Source organism: Wolffia australiana, chromosome 18, assembly GCF_029677425.1.
Source record: "Wolffia australiana isolate 7733 chromosome 18, ASM2967742v1".
Taxonomy (NCBI): Eukaryota; Viridiplantae; Streptophyta; class Magnoliopsida; order Alismatales; family Araceae; genus Wolffia; species Wolffia australiana.
The window spans coordinates 5,446,205-5,455,464 of NC_135852.1; the positions used below are offsets into that span (position 1 = coordinate 5,446,205).

The following is a 9,260-nucleotide window of genomic DNA, read 5'->3' on the forward strand; positions in this document are numbered from 1 at the left end:
AGTGAAAAATCTTAACTTTTTATTTAATAAATGTAATTCAAAACCTTCTCATCAAATATAAAGTATCTTAAGTAATGAATATTAAGTTCAATGGCTCTGTAATGATAAATCAGATTTGTATTTCTTAATGAATTACTCATCTTTTAATTTTAATTAAAATTGATTTTTGGCATCTCTATATGATTTAATAATTTTAATGTATATATTCATAAATTTCAATTTTACAACTTTCCTCAATAAATATTGCAAAGTTAAAGTATTTATCGCCCAGGTTTGTTAGGACAAGGCTACTAAACAGAAATTCGAAGGATTACTTTTCAACTTACATACTTCTTGCTGTCTCCTCTATGTGCATTTTTATACATCCTTGAAATTGAATAATTATTCACTAAAATCAATGATACTCCTACTTAATATTAATTTAAATTATAACACAATTTTATGAGAAACCGCAGAGCTGAAGTGTGATGAGCCCATAATTTACTATGTTACTTAATAAGTTAATAATTTAAATACATTACTAAAAAATCAGTATTCTTGAAATTCGCTATTATAAATTATAACGTAACGATTCAACAATTTAGTAACAATCCTGCAAATTCTAATAAATCAAATCATCACATTTTAGTATCCTTAGCTGTACTATATCAACTAGTAAGCCCACCTCGGCTAGAGTTTGACAGTCCCGGTCTGGTCCGGTTTTCTGGCATGGACCTAAACCTTACCTGAAGTTCGGTCTGGCTCCGGTCCGCTTTTGTTCAGTCCCGGTCCGGTTTCGGTACGTGGGGTGGCAGAGGAGCACGGGGGTGGCGGAGCCATTGTGCGCGTGGAGCAGTGGCGATGAGCGCTTAGGGCGGGTGATGGGAAGGGCGACAGGAAGGGCGACGGGGGGTGGCAATCGGTCCGGTCCGGTTTTTTGGCATGGACCTAAACCTTACCTAAAGTTAGGTCCAGTTCCGGTGTGGTCTGGTTCCGGTCCCAGGTCCAAAATGTCAAAGCCTAAACTCGGCATCTTTTCTCAAAATGCAGGGATGGGTGACAGGACTGGGACTGGTCATGACTAGGGAAGGACACGGTCTGACCGAAATTCGGTCAGACCGGACCGAACCGGACCATCGGTCAGAGTTTTTAGGGCTGACCGGACGTTCGGTCCCGGTTCCGGTTCGCCTGCTCAGACCGGACCGAAGACCGCATCCACTGCCTCTCCCCCTCTCTCAATCTCTCCCCCGCTCTCAGTCTCTCCCCCTCTCTCGTTATCGTTCTCTCTCCCTCTCTCGCTCGCCTTCTCTCCTTCTCTTCCTCGCTCCCTCTCTCTCTCCCGCCCTCTCTCCTGCTCTTCCTCTCTCCATCTCTCGCTCTCGCCGTCTCTCCTGCTCGCTCTCTCCCTCTCTCCACGTCACCCTCTCTCCCATTCTCTTGTTAGTATTGTTGACTTTTCTAAAACTTTTATGTCGGTTACTATGTCGGTTGGAACATTAGTTCCTATATATGTACTTAGTTTGAAAATAAAAAAGTAAGTTTTACATTTCATTTTCTGTGATATGTGTTGTGTTACATATCCAAGAGAGTAGTGAGTTTTGTTCTCAAGACCCAACAGATTGGTATCAGAACTAGAGTTTTCATAAGGATTGTGGAAGAGAAGTAAAAGCAAAGCTCCATGAGAAGTAAGATAAAGTTGAGCTTATTTTTAGTTTTGATTTGGTGTTGTTTTTCTTTTAAATGGCTGGGAAAGCACCTTGGGAAGGGTCTATCATTACTGCAACTCCTTTTAATGGAGAAAAATATTCTATGTGGAGTTCCAAGATGAAGTCCCTACTTAGAAGTCAAGATTTATGGGATATTGTTGAAAATAGTTTTATACCAGATGAAACAAAGAAAACTGAATTTAAAAATTTGAATAGAAAAGATGCAAAGGCTTTGTTTATTATTCAAGAATCTGTTACTGAAAAAGTGTTTACAAAAATTTCTGAGGCAACTACAGCACATGATGCTTGGTATATTTTCAAGAAAGATTTTCATGGAGGTGATAAAGTAGCAATGGTAAAATTATAAACTTTGAGAAGAGAGTTTGAATCTTTATCTATGAAGGTTGAAAAATCTGTCCAAGACTATTTTACTAGAGTTTTCTTAATTTTGAATCAAATGAGCAGATACGGAGAAGATATTTTAGAGAGAAAATAGTGGAGAAGATCCTATGAAGTTTGCCCACTAAGTTTGATTATGTTGTTGCTGCAATTGAAGAATCAAAGGATTTTGATATATATACTCATGATGATTTGATGAGCTCTTTGATTGTTCATGAAGATAGAATGAACAGGTCAAAGGAAAATTCAATTGAAGAAGCATTTAAGGCAAATATTGATTTGTCTAAAAAAGTAGATCAGGCTATGTTGTCACGCTCAAGTCCATTTCACAGAGGAAGAGGTAGAGAAAGATCGACAAGAGGAGGCAGACAACACAATAATCAAGGAGAATATTTTAATCAAATGAGAGGATTTGGAGAAGGATATGAAACAAGTTTTAGACGCAGAGGTTTAAGCCGCGGACGAGGTCAAGGTCGAGGAAGATATCAATGGAATAGAAGAGAGGATAATGCAAATCCAGAAGGAAAAAGAAAATTTCAGTGCAATTATTGCAAGAGATATGGGCATCTTGAAGCATACTGCTATTCAAAACAAAATTACCAAGCCAATTATGTGGAAGCTGAAGAACATGATGCATTTATGTCTAATATTACATCTTATTCTGATTTGAAAGATCTATGGTTTCTTGACTCAGCTTGCAGCAATCATATGGTTTTCAACAAAAATATGTTTGTTGAATTTGATGAGACACCAAGAGGAGAAGTTAAAGTGGGTGATGGAAAGAAAGTAAAGATTGAAGGAAAAGGAACAATTGAAGTTCAGACTTTAGGAGGAAAGAAGAAACTGGAAGATGTATATTTTGTTCCAAATTTTCATCATAACTTATTGAGTTTGGGACAACTGATGGAGAAAGGTATGAAATTTCATTTTGAGCATAATACATGTATTGTTAAGAACCAGATGAAGGAGAAGCCAGTCATGTATATTAACAGCATTGGAAAGAGGATGTTTCCTGTGAAATTAGAAGAGTTTCTCAATCATGCAATGATTTCAGAAAAGATGAATGATACATGGTTATGGCATAAAAGGTTTGGTCATTTGAATTTCAAAGCATTAAAAGTTTTAAGTAAACGAAAGCTTGTAGATGGCTTACCATTTATTTCTGAAGAAAATAATATTTGTGAGGGTTGCATTTATGGCAAGCAGAAGAAGAGAAATTTTTCAAATGAACATCCATGGAGAGGAAGAGCACCCTTGGAGTTAATTCATGCAGATGTATGTGGTCCTATGAAAACCTCATCTTTGAGTGGAAGTAAGTATTTCCTACTATTTGTTGATGATTACTCAAGAATGTGTTGGGTTTATTTTTTGAAAGAGAAATCAGAGGTATTTCATAAATTTATTGAATTCAAAGCAATGGCTGAAAATATGTGTGGACATACTTTGAAAATTTTACGTACAGATAGAGGAGGAGAATTTCTTTCAAAGCCATTTGAGGATTATTGCAGAAAAATTGGAATTCGTAGACAATTGACTGTAAGAAAGTCCCCTCAGTAGAATGGACACTTGTTGAAGCTGCTAGGAGCATGATGCATGAAAATCATTTGCCTAATGAATTTTGGGCTGAAGCTGTTGCTGTTGCAGCTTATATTCAAAATATTTCTCCCACGAAAGCCGTAAATGATATGACACCTTTTGAAGCTTGGTATGAGAAGAAACCAGTTGTTAGCCATTTAAGAGTATTTGGATGCATTACTTATGCTTTAATTGATCAAAGTGAACGTGGGAAGTTGGACAAGAAAAGTGAGAAATGCATTTTTGTTGGATACAGTAATGAAAGCAAAGGTTACAGATTATATAATCTTTTTAAAAAAAAGGTGATTATTAGAAGAGATGTTATTTTTGATGAGGAAAGCTTTTGGGATTGGAATGAAAATCCTACATATCAAGAAGGAGAAAGGAATTCAGAAATACAAATAATGAAATGGAGAAAGTATGGTTCTATCCTTGATTCAGATAGAAATTCTGAATCAAGAGTAATTGAAGATGAATCTCCATTACCACAAACAAAGACAAAGTCGATAAAAGAATTATATGAGACAAATATTTTTGCACTTCTGTCACATGATGAACCAGTAAGCTTTGAAGAAGCTAAAAGCAAAAAAGAGTGGAAGAATGCAATGGAAGATGAAATTAAGTCTATCGAGAAAAATGACACATGGGAGCTTGTGGATTTTATATCTTCAATTAAACCTATTGGAGTAAAATGGGTTTACAAAATCAAGCATGCAGCAGATGGGAGTATACATAGGTATGAGGCAAGGTTAGTAGCCAAAGGTTATGCACAAAATTATGGAATTGACTATTTTGAAACATTTTCACCTGTTGCAAGACTTGAAACAATAAGAATTTTGTTAGCCATTGCAGCTCAAAAGGTGTGGAAAGTATATCAATTTGATGTTAAATCTGCTTTCCTGAATGGTATTTTGAATGAAGAAGTTTATGTTATGCAACCTGAAGGATTTGTGATTAAAGGAAAAGAGGACAAAGTTTACAAGTTGAAGAAAGCTTTATATGGTTTAAAACAAGCACCAAGAGCATGGTTTGGAAGGTTACATCCTTTTTTGATAAAGTATGGTTTTCAAAGAAGTGAAAATGAACATACCTTATACATCAAGAGGAGCAAAGGTGATATTATGATTGTGAGTATTTATGTTGATGACATGATTTATATGGGATCGTCTGATTCCCTTATTCAAGAATTCAAGAAGCTAATGATGTCTGATCTTGGTTTACTTCATCATTTCCTTGGTCTTCAAATATTTCACGATGAAAAGGGAATATTTATCTCTCAAGAAAGGTATACGTCAGAAATGTTAAAAAAAATTAATATGATATCATGCAAGTCGTGTACTACTCCTATGAATTCAAATGAAATTTTGGTCGATGAGAAATTTTACAGAAGCATGGTGGGATGTTTAATGTATTTGACAAATACAAGACCAGATATTATGCTATCTGTGAGTTTGGTATCAAGATTTTTGAGTCATCCTTCTACCCATCATTTTGGAGCAGTGAAAAGAATTATGAGATATATATGTGGAACCAAAGATTATGGATTACTATATGATCGATCATCTAATCTTCAGTTGAAAGGATATGTGGATAGTTATTGGGCAGGAGATAGAGATGAAAGAAAGAGTACGAGTGGATATATTTTTCTCATCGGCTCAAGAGCTGTTTCATGGAGCTCAAAGAAGCAAGAGACAGTAGCATTATCTTCTTCAGAAGCTGAGTATGTAGCTGCAGCAAGTGCAAGTCAACATGGAATAATGCTCAAGATGATTTTGAAGGATCTTGATGTAGATCAAGAAAAAGCTTTTATTTTGTTATGTGATAACATGTCAACAATTGCTATGGCCAAGAATCCAGTATTTCATGGAAGAACCAAACATATAGAGATAAAGCATCATTATATTAGAGAACAAGTCAATGTCGGAGCAATTATTATGAAACATTGTTCATCTCTTGATAAAGTTGCAGATGGATTTACCAAGGCTTCGGCTCAAGGAGGATTTGAGAAATTTAGAGATCATCTAGGAGTCAAACAGTCAACATTAAGGAGGATATGTTAGTATTGTTGACTTTTCTAAAACTTTTATGTCGGTTACTATGTCGGTTGGAACATTAGTTCCTATATATGTACCTAGTTTGAAAATAAAAAAGTTTTACATTTCATTTTATGTGATATGTGTTGTGTTACATATCCAAGAGAGTAGTGAGTTTTGTTCTCAAGACCCAACATCTCTATCTTCCCGTCACCCTCTCTCCTGCTCGCTCTATCCCTCTCTTCCTGTCACACTCTCTCCTGCTCTCTCTCTCCCTCTCCCCCCGTCACCCTCTCTCCCGCTCACTCTTTCCCCGTCACTCTCTCTCCCGCTCTCTCTCTCCCTCTCTTCCGTCACCCTGTCTCCCGCTCTCTCTCACTCTCTCTCTCACCCCTCAACCTTTCTCCATATCGTTCTCTCTCACTCTCCACCTCTCGTTCTCACCCTCTACCCTGCTTTCCCTCTTCTTCTCTCTCACTCTCTACCTCTCTTCTCAACCTGTATCCTGCTCTCCCCCTCCCTCTCCTTCTCTTTTACTCTCTCCATCTATCCTGCTCTCCCTCTTTTACTCTCTCCATTTCTCCCTCTATCTCTCTCACCCTCTATCCCGTTCTCACTCTCTCCATCTAGTTCTCTCCCTCTCTCTCACCCTCATCCATCTCGTTCTCACTCTCTCTCGCTCTCTCTCTCTCTTTCCCTCTCCCCATCTCGTTCTCTCCCTCTCTCTCATCTGCTCCTTTTCTCTCTCTCTCCTCTCACCTGCTGCCTCTCTCCCTCTGGCAGTCCCTTTCCTTTGCACTCTCTCCCTCTGAGTTCCCCCTCTCCATCTTTAAATCTCTCACTTTCTCTCCCTCTCTCCTCTTTCAATCTATCACACACTCTCTCTCCCTCTCTCCTCTTTCAAAATCGCACTCTCTCTCTTAGTCTCGCCATCTCGCTCACCCTCTCACCCTCGTCCTCTCGTATTATCTCCATCTTGCACGATCTCAGGCTTACTCTCCCTATCTCTTTCTCCCACTCTCTCCTTGTCTTGCTCTCATTCTCTCCTTGTTTCGCCCTCTCACTCTCACCCTCTATCACTCTCACATTATCTCCCTCTCACCCTCCTCCCTCTCTCCCCTTCTCATTATTTCCCCTTTTACTGTCTTACACTCTCATTCTCTCCCTCTCTCCTGTCTCTCTCTCTCTATCATTACCAAACACTACTTCTGCACCTGAGCTGACATTCACATGGAGTCTAGTTTGATGCAATGAGTTTACCAAGTCAACCTGACATTAAATTTCACCTTGGCTAGTCAACATGACCGACCGGGGACCGGACCGAGACCGAGACCGGACCGAACCGAGACCGAGACCGGACCGAACTTCAGGTCTAGGTTTAGGTTTTTGACAAAACCAGACTATGACGGGACCGTGTCCTTCCCAGTCATGACAAACAATGGGACAGTTTCGTAGATTGTCATCCGTCCCGTCACGTCGAATATGGGGCCTGACGTTCCCCACTAACTAGCAGTCCAAGTACGGGGCGGAGGCTCTCGCTTTGATTAATCATAATTCATAAGTAGACCTTAATTACGCTTTTTGGGGCGGTCTAACACGTGGGTTTATCACGTAAATAACACGAAATCGGCGCCTCATTCCGAAAATTCAAACTGGAGGCCCCTCTCTAGCGCGCCAATTATACCGCAGGCCACTCCCCCTATTCGCTTCATCTTCTTCAGCGAAGAATGCAAGCCGATCGCCGCAAATTTCCCGGTAAATCTTTCTCGCGATCGCTCTTCCTCCCCAAGAATTTCGTCGAAGAACAACTTTCGCGGTGATTCATCCTCGCGATCGCTCTTCCTCATCAAGAACTTCGCCTTAGAACAACTTCCCCGGTAATTCCTCTTCACCATTGCTCTTCCTCGTCAATAATTTCGCCGCATGACAAAATTTCCCGGTAAATTTGTCCTCGCGATCGTTCTTCCTCGTCAAAAAACTGGGATTTTTCACCCTCTTCCGATCGGATCAAACGCAGATCGAACGCGCAGAGATGCCGAGCCGAAGATCGGCGTCGCCGCTGCTGCTGAGACGGCCCGCCACGGGCTGGCCGGTCTCCTGGTTCCGCCACAAGAGGGATGAGCCCAAGCACCCCATCTTCGACATCCCAGCCGTCGATCTCCTCCACAGCCCGAGCCATGAAGTCGATCCAACGGCGGAGTCGTCGCCGGACCTGACATGTCTGCTCTCCGACGAGCTCCTCCAACGCGTTCTGTCACTTCTCCCTGCTCAAGCTCGCCACTCAGCGCGGCTCGTCTCCAGAAGATGGCTCCGGCTGTTGGGCCAGATCACACAATCTCTCACTCTGCTAGACTGGTCCTTCCTCCACTCCTCAGCCAAGATGACAGCCCAATTCCCTGCTCTCGCAGAGGTGAACCTCGTCCCTGCCTCCTTCAACAGCCAGCCCCTCTCCGTGGCCGCCGGCATCGTCGTCGTCGTCACCCGCGGCGCCATCTCTGTCCCCATGGCACCTTCCCTTAGCCCGTTGACCCCATGGCCCGCGGCGGCGGAGACCGTTGACCGGGGCCTGGAGACCATTGCCCGGGGCTGGCCCAATCTGAGGAAGCTCTCCATGATGGCCGTTGGATCGGAGATGGGGTTGATGAAGCTGGCTGAGTACTGCCCCACCCTGCAGGAGCTTGACCTCCATTGCTGCACTGACCAGTCCCTTAGAGCCATCTCTGTCTTCCCCAACCTCCAAGTGCTGAGGCTTGGAGGTGCAATTCAGGGACTGCAGGCCAAAGCCGAGGTCACCGACGTCGGGCTGACTATCTTGGCGCACGGCTGCCGGCGCCTGGTGAAGCTGGAGCTCGGCGGCTGCGGCGGCGGTTACGAGGGGATCGCCGCCATCGGCAGGTGCTGCCTGATGCTGGAGGAGCTCACCGTCTCCGGCCACCGGATGGCCCCCGGCTGGATAGCCGGGCTCGCCGATTGCGCCAATCTCAAGACCCTGAGAATTCAAGGCTGCCGCCGGCTCAATGACGAGCCGGAGACGAGCGCGGCTCAGCTCGGGTCCTGCCTTGCCATTGAGCGGCTGCACTTGCGGATATGTCAGCTACGGAGCAAGAGAGCTCTCGCGTCTCTGCTCCTCGTCTCCCACACTGCAAAGGAGATTGTTTTCCAGGACTGCTGGGGCCTGGACGACGCCGTCTTCGGCTCCCTGGCCGTTTGCAGGTGCGTGTTTTGCTCTGGTGAAGGCTGCTTGACTTTGCGCAACTGCGCGTATCCATTTTCTCTAAAGGCTGGGGTGTGCAGGAGAGTGAAATTGTTGGCCATGGAAGGATGTTCCAAGGTGACGACGGCGGGATTGGAGGGGGTGGTTCTGCAGTGGCCGGATCTGGAGAGGCTGAGGGTCGCCTCTTGCAACAAGATCAAGGACGAGGAGGTCACCCCAGCAATGTCAAACCTCTTTGCCCGTCTCAAGGAGCTGCAATGGCGGCCCGACTCCAAATCTGCCCTCGCAGGAACCGGCATTGGAAAGAAGTGTGGCCGACTCTTGAGACGCCTCTAACTTCCAAGGTCCCCCTCT

The 9,260-nt window shown here is 43.1% G+C and overlaps 1 protein-coding gene across 1 annotated transcript; it reads left to right on the top strand.

Moving 5' to 3' along the window:
• The first annotated feature begins 7,014 nt into the window (after positions 1 to 7,014).
• LOC144715251 (F-box protein At5g07670-like) lies at positions 7,015 to 9,244 on the top strand. Its single transcript, XM_078590182.1, has 3 exons — positions 7,015 to 7,569; positions 7,710 to 8,905; positions 8,987 to 9,244. Exons 2-3 carry the CDS (start codon positions 7,725 to 7,727, stop codon positions 9,240 to 9,242), a joined length of 1,437 nt encoding a protein of 478 aa, XP_078446308.1. The 5' UTR covers positions 7,015 to 7,569; positions 7,710 to 7,724; the 3' UTR covers positions 9,243 to 9,244.
• Positions 9,245 to 9,260: the final 16 nt, after the last annotated feature.

Bases quoted from the DNA above. Each gene is read 5' to 3' on its own strand.
- LOC144715251 (XM_078590182.1), top strand. From the start codon at position 7,725: ATGCCGAGCCGAAGATCGGCGTCGCCGCTGCTGCTGAGACGGCCCGCC. The intron at 8,906-8,986 runs GTGCGTGTTTTG...TGGGGTGTGCAG, and splicing joins GGCTCCCTGGCCGTTTGCAG to GAGAGTGAAATTGTTGGCCA.